This window comes from Pygocentrus nattereri, chromosome 24 (assembly GCF_015220715.1).
Source record: "Pygocentrus nattereri isolate fPygNat1 chromosome 24, fPygNat1.pri, whole genome shotgun sequence".
NCBI classification, from domain to species: domain Eukaryota; kingdom Metazoa; phylum Chordata; class Actinopteri; order Characiformes; family Serrasalmidae; genus Pygocentrus; species Pygocentrus nattereri.
In genome coordinates, this window is record NC_051234.1 from 14339897 (window position 1) to 14358690 (window position 18794).

An 18794-nucleotide genomic window follows, 5' to 3' on the forward strand; every position below is an offset into this window, starting at 1 on the left:
GACAGGAGTAACTGTCATGAAAAAAACATGTAAATCAAAACACAATTAATGTAATAGTTTCATGCTGTTTAAACCAAATAAGCTTTCCATCCTAAATACATTAAAAAAAACATTCAAATAAATTAAATGAGTAAAAAGAGGCTGTGCTGAATGAGGTCATTTTTGACCACAGAGTGGAACAGCATACATCCGCATTTTAATTAATTAATAATGTACAGTATGTTTCAGATGAATCTATGCATAAAAAACTGATTGCTTTGTATTTCCCTAGAGGTATATGTACTTCTCTTACTGTTTATAGTAGAAGGCTTAGATGTAACACTGTGTTACAACAAACCCCATCATGTGAAGGCTGTACTTTAACCTGGCTAGCTATCACTGCAAGTGGATTACACGCTTTAAAATGGTGCCACCACAGCGATGACTAAAACAAAATTGATGTGAATTCTCAGAACTCAGTTATGAAAAAAAACTTATAAAAAAGAAGTTAGTTTTATGATACAAAACAGAAAAAGTCATCAGGTCTTGAGAAACATCAGTCTGACCGTTGTCAACATTTGCAGTTGGACATTGCTTTGCAAATACAAGGAGATTATTAAAAGCATGTTCAACCTGAAGCTGTTCAACTACATGAAATATCTATGTGACCTGTACCCACATTTTACCCTGCATTACTTTGTGCCCTGCTCTCTCTGATGCTCTGTACGTGCTTGGGAGGGTGAAAAAAAAGAGAGAAATAAAAAAGAATTTCTAAGTGTGTGTGGAGGATGTATGCGATTACCATAGAGGCTGCATGCGTGTGTCTGGAGACTGAGCAGTAAGTCTTTGTGGCCCCATGCTGCAGCTGACTGCACTGTCTGCAGGAGCTGCCCTGAAAGTTGGGGATTACGACTACCCAGCTGCACTAACTGTACTGGCAATGAAGCCAACCAACGAGCCAAAATCCTGCTCCTGAGAGAGAGAAAGACAGAAAGAGAGAGATTGACACTTTTATAACATAGTAAAACAAAGCATACCACAAAGTCAACTCTGTACTGAGCTATATGAGTTTTATGTGAAGTTTAAACTGACCAACATCCTTTCAATGCAGGTGTGTCTAATCTTACTTGCAAATGGCAGGTGTCACTGCAGGTTTTCACTCCAAATAAGCAGGCGCACACCTGATTCCAGTTCTTTAATCAACTGGTTTCAGTCAAACAACTGATCGTGTGATCTCCTGCTTTGCTGGAATAAAAACTGCAGTTACACCACCCTTGATCTAATAGTACAAACACCACTAAACTAAAAAACACTAATAACTAGCGCAGATTTGACACTTACTTTGTAATTCATGTTCAAATACAGGTGGGAAATAAGGTAATATTTTAAAACTATCATGAATATCATCAACATCTTGGATATTGTCAGTATTTAAAGAACACAGACCAAATCCATGTTTTGTTAAAAAAGAGAGTATAAATAATTCTGTTTAACAGGATAAGGCATAGTCGGAATGCGAAATGCTGAACAAAAAGTATTGTATTCAGGGTTATTGATGACACTGCCAGTGCATTGTGTGTATCAATATCATGAAATGTAAACATTTTAAATGTTTTTAAATAGTGTGATATAATATTTTTACCATATTGCCTGCCTCTCCCCTCCTTTTGTTCAAGTTCCACTTATGATATCTTTGGTCCTGGTACTGGAGCTGTTTATGCTTTAGTCGCTGCTGTCACATTATTGTGGGTGTGATATGAACAAAACAAGTGCTTCTATTTAAAAGAAAACTGAAGAACTTTCATAATTGATGCCCATACCATCATTAACAGTACAGCACTTCCTATAACCATCACCAGTCATGTGAGGAAATATAGTACTAAGGATATTTGAGGATTTTGTCAAAACAACTTACATCTAAAGTAAAAATAAATCAGCTACATACACCAGTAGTGGCAGAAAATGAATATGTATTTTTATTGAAGATTAAGGGTTCACAAAACAAGAAAAGCATTAATCAGAGTTAGTCCCAGGGAGTTGCAAAAAATCACAATCAAAGTGTTTCAACTTTTCTATATCTCTACTAAACTTTACCCAACATTTTCTTTGCCCCTCCCATTTTAGACACCAATATTACTTAAATGTTTCTTCAAGTCTAATCAGCATTTTGGACCATAAGCAGCTCACTGCAGCCAAGGTTTTAATGTTTAGACCGTTTAAATTCCATTTAAATATCCAAGCTTCTCACCTCATAATTTTATAAACTCTGCCTAACAAAGAACACAGAAACCTACTTCACAGAAAAATAGAATACTATAGAGAATTACGGGAAATAATAATAAAGGTACCCCACCTCCTCTATACCCAAGATGTTCAAAATCAGTGTGCGTGCATACCTGGCGATATGAGGCTGCTTCTGATGTTCCTGTATGTAGAGTTGGCTAAAGAAATGCAGCAGAAGGGTGCGGATAGTCAGGCCTAAGTTCTTCTGCTGATACTGAATATAGACAGCCTGCAGCAACTCCTCCGTCACCGCTAGAGAGACACACAAGCGCAATTTACGTCCAACACAAATTCATTAGCTTATGGTAAAACACAAAGAACTATAATAATGACAAGATGTACGCAATTTCCTATAAAGCTAGGTTTCATTATTATTAAGAGCTGTCAGGTTCTATCTGACTCCTAGTGACCACATGGAAAAGAAAAATCTTGCCGTCTATTTGAGTCTTCAGGCTTTCGAATGGCTCGTTCATGATTCCTATGATCTAGCTTGTTGCTGGTCATCCAGGCTTGATTTGCTCAAGGATCCATTTGTTTGTTTTATTTTCCATCCATCTGTATTTTTCCTGTCTTGCCTATTTACTGTCCATCTTTCACTTTTATTTCTGCTGTCTCTTCTTTTTATACACAGAGACGGGGCAGGATTTCGAAATAGAGTGGAAAGGCAGCACTTAAAATTTGCATAGTCATAAATTAATGTGTATTTTAAATTATGACTTTAAGGGTACTTTAACAAGGTGGCTACAACTGTTTTTAGCTATGCAATGTACTTTGGTTCATTCTTTTGTCCATTTTTATAGACAACAGACATCTTACTGTGGGGCTACTGAGTGGTGCAACCATCTAAGCCAAAAGTCTTCAAATCCATTTTGAGTTCTGGACACTGGTAGCTGTGACACTAGTTGGCCAAGCAGTTCCATCATTAGTTTACTTAACTGCCAGTGAATACAAAATCCAGAACTAGAAAGTGGATTTAAGGTCTGGATTTGGAGACCTCTTGTTCTTTCAAAAGGAGATTCACAGTTTAATCCATGGTGACGCCCCAGCCATCTGTAACCAGGAGTCTAACAGATCACAATTTGCCTCACTCCATTTGAATTCTCACAACGGCCAATTCAGAGGAACTCAGAGGATGTATGTGATAGATTTCACCATCTCAGCTTCATATGACAGGAGGAGACCTAGCTAACGGCATGGAAAGGGTTATGACTCAAGGGCAGGAATTCAAAAAAATAGGTAAAATGATCATCCCTGGTCAGCATGAGCAAGTCTATTTGTGATTCAACTCAACAAGGTTTGATGCAAGGGCTGGCTTGCCCACCAGGGGGTTTTTACATTCTTGTTAAAACTGTCTTTTCTGGAATTCTGTGAAGCTGCTTTGTGACAACATCCGTTGTAAAAAGCGCTATACAAATAAATTTGATATGATTTGATTTGAAGGGTGTGATTTATGCAAGGGTGTGATAATTTAGATAATCTGCACAATGCTAATGGTTCCTGTGAGCTTCCATTTGATGCAGCTGTATGTCTCAGAGTGCAAAACTAAAGAAGCAAATACATCTTGGCTCGTGCTTTTGACTGAATTATCATCTGAGAGTCTCACCACGGCTTCTCTGGGTGACGATCATCCTCCAGACCACCTCCAGCAGAGCAGCTAGGTGCTTAGAGCTCAGCTTGCCCCCGCTGGACAGAGCGTCTGTGACGAAAGCTCGGATTGGCCCAAGCCAGTCGGCATCCTGGCCAGCGACGTGGTCCCGCCCCCTCAGGCTTAGTGTCACCATCACCTGACACAGCATGACATTCAGAGCCAGTGGTTCCACGTTACCCCCAGCAACAGCTCCACCCACCACCTGCTGCCGGCCCCTACAACAAAACAGATTCAGCTTCTGTTAGGTCAAGCTTATGATAACAATCAGGTAATGAGACCAAGTACAAACCCAAACACTACAATTAGAGTAGTTTTCTATCAGAATGTAAGATAGTTTCCCCGCCAAAGCACCTGGATTAATATATGTAGTAAGCGTGAGGGTCACTCGAATAGCTATTCAGTTTTCAAATGTTATCAAATTTATTACATATCAAATATTTGTTGTAGCCCTAACAAAAAAAAACTGTATGTACATCCTTTATGTATATATATATATATATATATATATATATATATATATATATATATATATATATATATATTCATATTCATATATATTACACACACACACATATATAAACAAAACTGAACCAGCATGGGCAGTCAGGCTTGTAGCAATAGAGCTGCTGGAAAAACAACAACAACAACAAAAAAATTCTTACCTCTTCATATCAGTTTTCTTCTTGTGTCGGACTACTTCCAGCTGACTGTACGGAAAGTTCTTCATGAAATGCTGCTTGAAGTCGCTCAGATACAAGTTCCGAAACCAGGCATCCTACATAGAAAGAGAGGGACTTCACATGATTTTGTGTGCATGCAGTGCATGGTTTTTTTCCACAGTTTGTATGCTGTCAAAGGTCTGGGGATATCTTGAATTCCTTTGCTTCACTTTCAGTGTTAATTCTGAATTAACTAAGAAAAAAAGGTTCTGTTAACCTTTGTGCTTTTTTCCTTTCCTGGAAACTGCAACACTCAGCTTCAGGTTCATCAAAGAGAGAGAGAGAGAGAGAGAGAGAGAGAGAGAGAGAGAGAGAGAGAGTCCTCTTTAGTTTGTCTAATGAGTATTGCTACATGCTGACTTAAAAGCAGTTACTGAAGGAGCATTGATGGTGTTTGTTTTTTGTTTTGTAAATTTTAGTATGACTACTTAAAAAAAATTGTGACTCTAGATTCCATGCCTACTGAGCTAGCACAGTCATCACAGCCTTTTTCCTATAGCTGTACTTGAAGCGCCTTATGATTTGACAGCTGTCTTTTCCAAATTATGGTTAAGCACACATATTGAAACTCTTTTCGTCCCAAGCTGGTTTAAACAGTTGAGTGATGATGAGTGCTAAGAGTTTTAAATATGTAAGCTATGATATTAGTCCCACAGTAGGACTGTCAGCTGTCTGGCAAGTTCAGTTTGGCAATTTCTGAAGAAAATAGAAATCAGACAGCTTTCCATTTAAGTTATTGTAAACTAACAAAGAAATCATGCTCATGTATTAAAAAACACTAAGTGGGGGGGGGGGGTGGGTTCACGTGACCCCGGCGAGGATGGCTGCATAGTGTAGGGACTCCTCTCAATTTCGCACAAAAACTACCCCAAACATTTACAAAGTTGACCCACAACTCGGCTTTGATCATGTCAAATCCTTTGTCAGTCAGGGAATGCGACGTTTTTACTAAAGCACGCAAGACAAGTTCGCGACTTGCGAAAACGACGCCGTCGGCTGGGAATACCGAGGCTGACAGCATGGCGAGTGTAGCTGAGGTGCTAACCAAGCTAAAAGCTCTCCGTTCGGAGTTTGGTTCCAAGCTCGACGGAATAAAAACCGCCTGGGCGACTTGGCGAACTCTGTCACGGTGATAGAAAACAAGCTAGCTGACATCAAAGGAAACGTCACGGCCAACAGAAAAGGCATCGAGGAAGCCGAAGCCCGTATACTAGCGGCCGAAGAAAAGCTCGACAAAACAGAGTCAGCGTTGGCTTCAGCTACAAAGCGGCTCGCGTACCTGGAGGCAAAGACGGACGACTTGGAGAATCGTGCGAGGAGGAAGAACATTCGGGTGTTCGGTCTTAAGGAGGGAGCTGAAGGTAGTCGCCCACTCAGATTTTGTGCACGACATGCTTCCCAAATGGTTGGACCTGGGGTCAGACAGATCCTTCATACTGGAAAGAGTACACCGTACCCTGGCACCTGCTAGACCTAACCACAACCGAGCGGTTCTTATCCGTTTCCTCAAATTTCAAGATAAAGAATTCGTCCTACGTACCACAAGGCAACGAGACATCACATATGATGGAACCAAGCTCTCATTTGCCCAGGATCTCTCTGCAGAAACCATCAGACGGAGGCGCGAGTTCGACGGCGTCAAGAAGTTCTTTATTGATATGAGGACTTTCCGCGGGTTCCATCATCACCCGTGTAAGTTGAGGGTGCTACACCGCGGGAAGATCCAGCTGTTCGCATCACCGTAAGAAGCCGAAGATTTCTACCGTAATACCAGTGCCAGGTAGACTGAGTGGTCACGTTAACACTGTGTCTTTAGGGAGAAGGGGTGAGAGTTCACACTGATAAACATAAGTATAAGCTTATTATCCCAAACTAAGCTCAACTGATTTATGATGTAACCATGTTACAGTGATCAGTGGGACAGGACATTGCAGGCTAAAGCTACAAAAGGTTCTCTTGAGGTTTAGTGTTCAGTTTTTTGGATAGGTTAATGTCGTTTTGTTTATAAGCATAGCAAGTTTGCTTGGCCTGCATTTCTACTTTAGCAATGGTTGTATGTGTCTGCTGTCCCGCAGAACTGTTAGCTCTGGGAAATAGGCACTCTTTCTTTAAAATAATTAGATAATAATTCAGGTATATTGTGCGGTGTTGGGGGGTGTTTGCTGTGTGCCAGACTAGTTGAGGCTCTATTTGTTAACAGAGGGCTGTCTTGTCACCTGGGGACAAGGCTTTTGCTTTGGGGAGTGGGGTGGGATTTTTTTTTTTTTTCTTTTCTTTTCTTTCTTCCCCTAAATGGTCAACCATTACCAACATGACATACAAATTTCATTATGGCTCACATCCTTAATGTGATGACATTCAATGTCAGAGGTCTAAGTCACCCAATTAAATGCAAAAGAGTGCTTACGTTTCTGAAAAGGGAGAAGGCAGAGATTGCCTTCTTACAGGAGACACATCTGTCCAGCGAGGAGCACAAAAAGCTTAAGAGAGATTGGGTGGGACAAGTTTAGCAGGCCTTGTTGATGTATGGAGAGAATTCAATCCCACGTCAAAAGACTACACTTTTTACTCAGCCAGGCACAAAACATATTCTAGATTGGACTTTTTTCTTCTACCCAAAAATTATCTTTCTTCAGTCATCTCTTGTAGTATAGGATCTATCCTTATATCGGATCATTCACCGGTTTACCTTCAACTCTCTCTTGCTCAGCAGACATACCAAACTAAGTATTGGAAGTTTAACTCTTCACTTCTTACAAACACAGAAGCCTGCGATAATATTAGACTTTGGCTGGAACAGTATAGACAGGATAATGCAACCTCCCCTGTCACCCCTGCTGTAATCTGGGACGCAGCTAAGGCTGTGATTAGAGGACAGCTGATTTCATATACTTCTGCTAAGAAAAAGCTGGCAATTAAAAAAGCAGAGCAACTTAAAAAGGAGCTTCTTAATTTGGAACAATCTCATAAACAGTCACCTACAGATGAAAATTTCAGGAAACTAAAGTCTGTTAGAAGTAGCCTTAATTCTATCCAAACTGAACATGTTAAAAAACTTATATTTTTCACTAAACAACATTACTATGAATATGGTAATAAACCTAGTAGGCTCCTAGCATATCAGCTTAAAAAAAGAACGTTCCGATCGCACTATAAAATGTATACGCAACAAAACAGGTCAATTAAAATATGATATACAATCACTACAGTCCTCATTTCTTGACTTCTACACACAGTTATACACATCAGAAAATCCCCCAGAACCAGATATCTGTGCATTTTTAGAAAATATACATCTACCTTCAATTTCTGAAGATGACAAGGAACGTTTGACCTCTCCATTTACTGCAGAGGAGGTGTTGCAGGCAATCATGTCACTGTCCTCTGGAAAAGCTCCAGGAATGGACGGCTATCCGGTAGAATTCTACAAGGCCTTTTGGCCTCAAATCGAACCCCTTTTTATGCCCATGCTTGCAGACTTTTTTGAAAACGGAACTCTTCCGGAGTCGATGAGGACATCGGTGATATCGTTAATACATAAAAAAGATAAGGATGATACAGACTGTGCCTCTTATCGACCAATTTCATTACTTCCAGTTGACTTCAAGATTATATCAAAACTATTTGCCCATAGATTAGAAGATTTACTCCCCCAGCTTATTGACCCAGATCAGACTGGTTTTGTGAAGGCCCGGTATGCTTCAGACAATATTAGGAGATTATTAAATATAATTGACTACTCGGCCCTACATGCACAACCAGTGTTATTAATATCTCTTGATGCGGAAAAAGCGTTCGATAGGGTTGAGTGGCCATACCTATTCTCCGTCCTAAAGAAATTAAATTTTGGTGATAGATTTGTTGGGTGGATTAAATCTATGTATAGTAAACCCCAATCCCAAATATGTGTAAATGGCTCCCTTTCCGAAAAGTTTGACTTGTCTAGGGGCTGCCGTCAAGGCTGCCCACTATCCCCGTATTTATTTAACTTGGCAGTCGAACCATTTGCAGCGGCCATACGGACTAGTGGACAAATTTCAGGAATTACTATTGGAAAGATGGACAACAGGATATCATTGTATGCAGATGATATTATGTTGTTCCTGACCAGCCCAGAGCAATCAATTCCAGCAGTATTGGATCTTATAAATACATTTGGAAAGATATCAGGTTATAAAGTTAATTTAACAAAATCCAACGCATGTTTGTTAAGCTCCCCAGTATCTATTGAACTCAAGAGTACATCACCCTTTGCTTGGGCACAGGAAGGATTTAAGTATCTGGGTGTGAATGTGTCCCCTAAACTTAAAGACTTCTCATATAAACTATACCCCATTACTTCAAAGAATTAAGGAGGAATTTGAACACTGGCATCTGCTTCCCATCTCATTCCTTGGACGAATCAATGTGATAAAAATGAATGTCCTACCACGACTTTGTTATTTATTTCAGTCATTGCCTTGTTACTTGGATAAGATTTTTTTTAGATCCATAAATAAATTCATAAGCTCTTTTATCTGGAAGAAATCCCTACCTAGAATAGCTCTAAAAACTTTAACCAAATCCAAAACAAAAGGGGGATTGGGACTCCTGGATTTACAGTTATACTATTGGGCTGCTCAGGCGAAGGGTTTGATTGGCTGGTTACAGAACCGTGGATCTGCTCGCTGGACAGATACTGAGGGAGAACTTTGTTTTCCTACCCCTCTGGATTACCTACCATTCATTACTAATATAAATGTATTACATTCAGTGCCAAGAACATTTGTAATTTATAATATTTTGCAGGCTTGGCAAGATGTAAAGAAGTTCTGTGGTTCTTTTGGCAAAATATCTTTGTTAGCTCCAATATCCTCCAATCCGGATTTGCCGCCTTCAGTCGGTAAGTCCCTATTCACTAACTGGAAAAAATATGGTATATACAAGTTTCAGAACTTGTTTAGTGACGGCTCCCTTAAATCTTTTTCAGATTTAAAATTGGAGTTTAAAATTCCGAAACAGGATTTTTATAAATACCTACAAATTCGGCACTTAATTACTACACTAAAGAGGAATGGGCGTCTGTCTTTGGGGCTGTCCGGTTTGGAGGAGATCTTGGAAAGCTCCACGCCATTGAAAGGAAAAATTTCCCTACTCTATAGTACCCTGTTAGATAATCATAGTTCCTCTTTGACGTCACTGAAGAGTGTGTGGCAGAAAGATTTGGGATGTGTTCTCAGTGATGAACAATGGGATACTATCTGTCAGAGTGTCTTTATCTCATTGTCTAGCAACAAAATAATTGAACAGAACTATAAATTCTTATACAGGATGTACCTCACCCCAGTTCGTTTAAACAAAATATACCCTAATTCATCCCCCAGATGTCATCGCTGTAAAATGTGCTTAGGGTCATTTATTCATGTTTTTTGGTTTTGTGGGGCATTAAAACATTTTTGGAGAGAGATACATGATTTAACTGTTAAGGTTTTGGAAATCCCAATACGCTTTGCACCTATATGGTACCTATTTGGTTCCGATCTGGACAGGACATTGGATCCCACAACTGTTAAGAGGATTGGCTTAATATCATACACAGCAAAGAAGTGCATCTTGCTCAACTGGAATCAACAAAGGCCTCCAACACTCAGTCTGTTCAAAAAAATGATGAGTGAAACATTGCAATTGGAACAACTTACTTACTGCTTAAAAGATAAAGGAGACATTTTTCAGAAAATATGGAAACCACTTATGGACCTCTGACTGTTTTATGTAGCCGGCACCATCTGTTGTGATTGGGTAGTTACAGGATATGTATTGTGACCATTATTTATTTATTTTATATGTATATGTATCTATTATTATTATTATTATTATATTTTCTCTCCTTTTATTTATTTATTTATTTTTTAAATTTATTTTAATTTTATTTATTTTTTATTTGATGGGGTTTTTGTTATGAAAAAACACAAATACGATAAATAAAGAATTATAAAAAAAAACAAAAAACACTAAGTGTCCCCAAACGATTGACAGGTAACGTAATGTGAAACACTCCATTCAAGAGAAACTTATGACAAGACGTCTGAATAGTTAAGCGCCTCAAAGAGCTACATCATCTAACGGTATTTCATTAAGCGGTTTCAAATATGCTGGTTAATGCCCGAGACACTGTTTTACAAAAGTTTTCAGATATGCAAGGAAGTGCATGGATTGCGCTGTAAGGCAGAACAGCACCCAAAGAAAATTTCTTTTTCAGATTTAGCACTATTTTAATATCAACAACATTGTATAGAAAAGTTCAGAAAATGCGCAGATTCCCTGGATAGCATAATTTTGGACAACAAATAAAACAGCTATATTTGTGTTGTAGACATGACAATCACTGGTTCCTATCACCACCACTGTAAAGAAATCATAGTTGGTAGTATTCTCTAGGCAGAAGCATTTCACAACAAATTACTCTGAAAGACTTTGAAGTTCACATCTTAACCACTGAATTAAAAAGGAAAAAATCTGTAGGACTCCCTGGATCTGGTAGTACTATAGTGGTTGTGTGGGTAGTGTACGTACAAGCATATCCTGTTGGTCCATCTGAGGTACCAGTCGGCGCAGAAGCTGCAGTATTGTGAGGATTTGGAACATGAGTGCCATGGACTCCTCTGTAAGCAGATGGCCGTGGTCAGCCTGGGATCTGTCTCCACCCATGGCCTCCACCCACATCTCCAAAAGCAGTGGCACCAGTGTCCCTGCAAAGCCCTGTACTGTCTCTGCTGAGCACAGACCCTCACTCAGTCCAGCCCCAGGCTCTGAATTTGGCCTGCAAAAAAAAAATAGCATAATCAGCGACTGAAGGGCAAAGATCCAAATCAAACACTGAAACATTTATTCTCATCCTCCAATATGCAGAACTGAAAAAAAGCAGAATGTGGAGGCTACACCCAAAGCCATATGTGGGCGTGTAGTGGCTACAAACGAACCAGTGTGGAATTAATAAAGCCTAAAGTAAATGGCTATGTAATAATCTGATGTAGTTTACTGGGGGAATGTAGTACTACAAGTTTACTGTGGGAATCCAACGCACTATAAATATCAGCTTTATATGTAACTGATAACATTAACTCCTAAGCAGACCTTAGCCGGTAGGTGGAGTGCAGTGTGGGCTTGGCCCCGGAATTCTCAAACACTCGGATTCCTCCTTTACTGAAGACCTGCTCCTCCCAGCTGACTTCCACTGGTGTGACAACTCCTTTCTCTCCACTCCATATCCCAATTCCACCAGCACATGATACTCCATCTTCCATAGGCCTCTCCTCCACCACAGCCTGAAGAAAGTGGCCTAACCTGAAGACACCAAAAATTTCACACACACACACACACACACACACACACACACACACACACACACACACACAAATATTAATGCCTAGAACCATGTTGGCTTAAAGTCATAGCTAAGTTTAAAAAAAAATGCAGTTGATTAAAAAATACGTTTGGGGTGCAAAGTAAGGCTCAAATAATGAAAGTTTATACTACTTAGCACTGTACAAACTGCACAGAGTGAGTCCAAGTCAACAACCACTTACCACACTAATCAGCGCCCAGCTTCACAAAATCATCCTAGTTTTAAGACTGTCTTGTGTATTATAAGTATATGTATTATAAGGAATGGGGAGGAAAAAAAAATCAATTCTTAGATGCATTGCAATGCGGACATGATCAATTCTGAATCAATTCACAAATGTAAAAAAAAAAATTGATTTTCTAAATTTAAATTTATAACGTAATGCTGACGGAATGCAAAAGGCGGAACTTGGAAGTGCAGAAGTGCAGCGCTCAGACAGTCTGTGGCTGTGCACATAGCAAAAACACAACTGGATGTGTGAGAACTCCAACTTGCACCTTCTGCATTAAAAGCTAGGTTAGGTCAGGAGACACAACTCAAATGTTAAGAAGAGCCATTTTGTCCTTTCAACAAACATCAAACCACATTGGGAGCCACAACATTTTATGTCCAATATGTATAGATGTGCTAATGTCCTAGTATAGGTTAAAAAATTATAAACAAAAATGCAGACTTTGCTTTAAGTTTTAGCTATAGCCGCTTTCCGCCCATTTCCGCCAGGACACTTTTCCTCAAAAGTCAAATAGTTTCTTGTAAAATGTCTCTCAACATTCAATTGTTTCACGAGGCTGAAATGAGCTTCTTATACACCAGCTTCTTGTTTGAATTATTCGTTCTACCTTAAATTCTGACTGAGGCACTGAATATAAATGCGGCATCATTTAAGTTGGAATGGGAAAATTCAAAACGTGGCGGCACGGTGGCGCGGTGGGTAGTGCTGTGTGGGTGACCAGGTCCTCTCTGTGTGGAGTTTGCATGTTCTCCCCATGTCTGCGTGGGTTTCCTCTGGGTTCTCCGGTTTCCTCCCACAGTCCAAAGACATGCAGTCAGGCCAATTGGATATGCTAAATTGCCCCTAGGTGTGAGTGACCGTCTGTGTCTGTCTGCCCTGTGATGGACTGGCGACCTGTCCAGGGTGCCTTCCGCCCGATGACTGCTGGAATAGGCTCCAGGACCCTGACGGAGAAGCAGCTTGGAAAATGGATGGGAAAGAGAAGAAGACTTCATCTTTGCAGCTTTTTAGTGCCTGACAGTCCTTCGTTGCATATTTTAACATACTAGGAAACCACCTGCAGCGCTTATAAATGCAAGTAAGTCCATTCATCTCCAAATGGTCTTAAATCTTTGCCATTTTGATCTTATGTGACCAAAACAGCACATTTTATCACAGATGAGTGGCAGCCAGAGTCTTATGTGCTCCAAACAAAGGCAGTGAATGAGAGGCTTCTAGTTCACTTGCTACATCACTTCCATTTGTTTTATTAATAAAAGATTTTGGAAGTAAATTCATTATGGATCATTACAAATACTTTGCTTTAAAACGATGTTCTCACACAGTGAGAAAATAGAAATCCTGTACAGAAAAAAAAGATGCAACACGATGCATCCATTATCGTTTTATAATCGCATCACAGCCCTCTGAATCATAATCGAATTGAATCGTGAGGTGCCTAGACATTCCCACTCCTAACTTTAAAATGGACTTGCTTAGAAACCACTAGTTTCCAAGTCCAGCAAACATACCAATCCAAGTTCATTTAACAACCATATGTGGTCTGAATGGAAATGCGTGTATATTTAAGCTTGACGTTTGTACAACTGCACAAGTGGTGAGGTATATGCTGCCATTTCTTGATAGCTACATCTGTCTTGAACACCCAGTACAAAACTAGTGAAGCAAACTTTGGACTACATTCGAGGAAGGGAGGACTGTAATGGACTGGCAACCTGTTTCCTGCCTCCTGCCCAATGACCAGCAAAACAGGCTCCAGCACCCCCCACGACCCAAAAAGATTTTCCCAAAAAGGAAATTAGATGTCCTTCTTTCATTCAGGAGCAGATGGGACAGACTTTGTTGCCCTTGCGCATCGATGAGTCTTGTTGCCAGTTGTTTGTCCCACCTTAGTCCACTAGTGCTCACCGCTACTGACTGGCCATCTCGGCGATGCTCAGACCTAGTCATCTGGCCATTTTAGCCCTTGTCAAAGTCGCTGAGGTCTTAATGCCTGTTCATTTCTCCAAGATCCAACACAATGATCATAGGAACTGAGCATTCACATCCTGTCTAATATATCCCAGACCCTGACATGCGTTGTTGTTATGAAGAGAATCAGCGTTATTTGCTTCATTAGAATAATATTTTGGATCATTGATGTCTCCATAGAAAATGCCTGCCAACAGAATGAACAGAAGAACACTGTGGAGCATATAAAACTAATGTTTAACATGTCCTTAGCTAGAGCAGTATAAAGCCCCCCAGCACTGGGGGGTGGTGGTGCAGTGCAGCTGCATTCTCTGGAGTGTTGGAGCACCATTCAATACCTTGAGGATTGGATAGACTGATCCAGAACTAATCATCTAGCATCAGTACCTGAATGCTCTTGTGGCTGAATGCAATCAAATCTTCACATTACTGCAGCAAAGGGAGACAAGCACCCTAATAAGATCCATGATTTCAGAAGAAGAAACATTGGATGAGAAGGTGTCTAACTTTTAAACATATATTTTCATTTTTGCTCAGTACCTTATTTGCAATGTATGTTATGTTGCTCGAATCAGCTTGCAGCAAAACTTAATAAATGAATAAAATTAAATAATTAACAAATAATTTTTAAAAAAAAATCTGTATTCTGTTACCTGAGCAGGACAGTGAGTCTCCACTGCTGCGCTGTTACTGAGCGGCTGGTTGTAATGGACAGAGCATAGTTCCCCTTCCCTGTTCTGTCCCCCTTGGTCCCACCTAATCGCCTCTGTGAGATAAGCTCCAGGAAGTTGGTCAGCAGCACTGTGGGCCGCTGGGACAGCAGGGCAGGATAGTGTTCCAGCAGCACATCAAGCACCCGTAGGGCATCCTCCTGGATGCCCGCTGAGATGTGGGTCATGGCACACGTGAGGTGGGCACTAAGGAGGGGGAAGAAGGGTGCCACGCGTTCGGCAGGGATGCACTGAGCCACAAAACGGAGGACACGCACTGCCGCCACCCGCACTGCAGCATCCTTGTCTGTGAAGAGCGCAGCCACTTCGGTCAGCACAACAGATGCGTGCTGCTCCACCAAAGAAGGGTTTGAAGAAAGCAGCTCCCGCAATCCCACCAGAGCCCCCTGCTTCACATTGCTGTTGTAGTGGTGCAGCTGGGACAGCAGGTCCTGAAAGACAGGATATTAGGACGACTTTACAGGCTGACACTTTCATGCAATTTCAGTGTTTCAAAACCAACAAAAACTAAATTGGTCTTGTGGTGGCATAATGTAAAGCATCCTGCAACTCATTTGAAACTCAGCCGCAGCTGTGACAAAAAATTCATGAAACAACTTATTTTGAAATGACTAAATGTACCAGAAAATGGACAAAAAAATAAAGCAGAAGATGGTTTATTGGGCAGCTGAAAAAGAGATCTTCCTGATCAACCCTATGCAAGGTTTGGTAGTTTTACATTTTGTCAGTAATTTGAGCCATGAAAACAAACAAGAATTTCTGAAAGCTAATGTTTCTGTAACCAGCCGGGTTAACTAACCAGTTAATGATAACAGCTGTTAAACAGTTGCTTAGTCTTCTTTACCTTGCTATTATTGTGATTTACATTGTTAGGCCTTTCAACTTCCCCTTACTTGATGCCCCCTATCTTCACACAGAACTCAGACTCATTTGAGTTAGGAAGGACAAAAATGAATGGTTCTTGAATAGAAAGAGTGAGTCATCAAGTAGGCATCAACACTCATTTTTAAAAGCTTCGCTTTCAAATCATATGCTAAGCCTATGAAAAACCGCAAATAGTGAAGATCTATAAATATAAAACAACAGCAATGACAGCTGCAAAAAAATATACAAAGATGATAAATATCTGTAAATTACACCTTGTGAGTGACTTAATATACAGGAGGCATTGTGGTATGTCAAAAAATAAGACGTATCTATCTGGCTATCTATTGAAATAATCAAATGCGTTGTGTGCAACTTAGCTTTTGAATGCAGCTTTTGAATTGCTACATGTAACTGTCATGTTGCACAAAAATTCCCAACATAAATCTAGCTGCATTAAAATACCACCATGTAAAGCTAGACTAACAGAATAGCATGTTAAAAAGCATGTGATCAATTAAAATCAATTTAAAAAAATGATCAAATTCTGGAACACCTGGAAACTAAGCTGCTAAAACAGCCTGTTTTGAATTCATTGTAAAACATGTTTCTGCAAGCACTGCTTTTTCAATAAGGCACAATACAAGGAAGCCAATAACTGCCTAACTCTAAATAGAATGATATACCCTGAATGGTATTTTTTCCACAGGCTCATCATATTCCCCAAACAGCTTAGGAAATTTAGGGCTGCAACAAACAACTAATTTACTAGTCAAATAATCTATCGAGTAGTGAAACGAATAATCAGTCATTCAGATTATGAATCACTATTTCCAAATAACAATTATGTAGCCATCAACTTTAAAATTTGTTTTTGTTTGTTTTATGTATTTGATAACTAACAACTAAAATGATATAGATTAATAACTTATGTAAAATGAACTTACCTGTTTATACAAAAGATAAATAAAACTCCAATATCTTTTTCTTTTCAAAATTTTAAACCAACGATGTGCAAAGTAGCAGCTGAATTCTACAATCACAGGATAATCAGCATTTCTTTGTTTTATTATTATTTTAAACTTTTATTAGCGCCATTTAGGAGCCACATCTTGGCCGCCATTGAGCAGCCACATCGCAGCCTCGACTGAGCTGCCACATCATGGCCACTTTTTTTTAACCAGTCTGATCTGTGCATTCTACTGTCTAGACTCTGACGAAACTAAATTCTACAATCACAGATCTTTATTGAAACTTAGGAAAGTCAGCGTCTCTCTGGGCTCCTGTACGAGTCTCGTTCTCCTGAGAGCAAATATTCACCACTGTTAGTGGAGGGGAAAGTGGCAAACGTTTCTGGCAAACTTCTCTATGAACAGTAAATGTGAATGATTTAAACGTTTAATTTCAAAGGTAACCCTTTGTCCAGCTCAACACGGAGGATGTGCTCCCGTGCCAGCTAAGGTCGACTTTACAAATAGCACAACTGACAACCTTTTTCTGACCCCAGACTGGAGGATTTTATTCTTGAGGCTGCCATTGCCCTGTTGTTGGCTCTCCAGTAAGCGGTAATGTCAAAACGATGCTAGTGAGCGCAAGAAAGACGTGTAATGACATCACTAACTAATCGACTACAAAACTAGTTGCCAACTAATTTGGTCGTCAATTATAATCAACCAAGTCGAATAATCATTGCACTCCTACCCAGCACACAAAGAGTCTCGCTCTGCTCTAAGAGCAGATATTCTCAGCCTGCAGAGGAGTCACGCTCTGGTGGAGCGGATGGGAAAGTGGCGTACATTTGTGGCAAACTTTTTTATAAACAGTTAAATTTAAAAGACTTTGTGTAAATGCTTAATTTCAGCAGAAACCTTCGTCCAGCTGCCTTGCATGTCTGCTGAGAACTAACTTTACCTCCTTAACCTGTTTGCGAGTGGAGCCAAACGTTTGATGAATTTAACCGCACCGGTGGTCTCAACAATGATGCTGTGTTTAAAAGTGTAAACATTATCTGGAAAGTAAACAGGGGCATTGTAAATAAGTTATTTGCTTTTCTGCTCCAACTCTACTAACGATTCCAGAGAATTTTGAAACAGAAAATGTTATAGCTCAGCTCGTAAATAAGGGATGGCATTTAGCATTAACTAGAGCTGGGCGATATGGCCAAAAATGTTATCACAATAAACAAAATTCATATTGTTCGATATCGATACATATCACAATAAACGTCAAATCATTATTTCTTTCATTATTATTAATGAATTATCTTTCATTATTATTTCTTTCACCTCTTTCTTTCACAGAACAGGGTTACCGGGGCCCCACCCTGGAGCCAGGCCTGGGGGAGGGGCTCGCCAGCGAGCGTCTGGTGGCCGGGCATTTACTCATGGTGCCCGGCCGGGCCCAGCCCGAAGGAGTTACATGAGTCCCCCCTCCCATCGACCCACCATCAATGGGAGGGGCAGTAGTAGGGGTTCGGGGCTTTGTGGATCGGGCAGTGTCCGAAGGCGTGGGCCTTGGCGTTCTGATCCTCGGTTGCTGAAACTTTTGGAACTTGGAACGTTACCTCACTGGCGAGGAAGGAGCCTGAGTTGGTGCGCGAGGTTGAGAGATACCGGCTAGATATAGTCGGGCTCACCTCAATACACAGCTTGGGCTCTGGGTCCAATCTCCTTGAGAGTGGCTGGACTTTTTTCTGGAGTTGCCCATGGTGAGAGGCGGCGGGCAGGTGTGGGCTTTCTCATAGCCCCTCGACTCGGTGCCTGTATGTTGGGGTTTACTCCGGTGGACGAGAGGGTAGCTTCCCTACGCCTTCGGGTTGGGGAACGGGTCCTGACTGCTGTCTGTACTTATGCACCGAACAGCAGTTCAGAGTACCCAGCCTTCTTAGAGTCCTTGGAAAGGGTGCTTGAAAGTGCTCCTCCTGGAGACTCTATTGTCCTACTGGGGGACTTCAACGCTCACGTGGGCAATGATAGTGAGACCT

General features: G+C 40.5%; 1 protein-coding gene across 3 annotated transcripts in view; it reads right to left on the reverse strand.

Moving 5' to 3' along the window:
- The window catches only part of tex10 (testis expressed 10), a 58458-nt gene that overhangs the window by 29006 nt on the left and 10658 nt on the right, over window positions 1-18794 (reverse strand). For all 3 annotated transcript variants that reach the window (XM_017704023.2, XM_037533844.1, XM_017704024.2), the window contains exons 3-9: window positions 14870-15378; window positions 11743-11952; window positions 11182-11428; window positions 4573-4685; window positions 3866-4125; window positions 2376-2514; window positions 782-951 (exon numbers count right to left, since the gene is read on the reverse strand). In XM_017704023.2, the coding sequence (XP_017559512.1) occupies window positions 782-951; window positions 2376-2514; window positions 3866-4125; window positions 4573-4685; window positions 11182-11428; window positions 11743-11952; window positions 14870-15378 (1648 nt within the window). The remainder of the gene's footprint in view (window positions 1-781; window positions 952-2375; window positions 2515-3865; window positions 4126-4572; window positions 4686-11181; window positions 11429-11742; window positions 11953-14869; window positions 15379-18794) is intronic.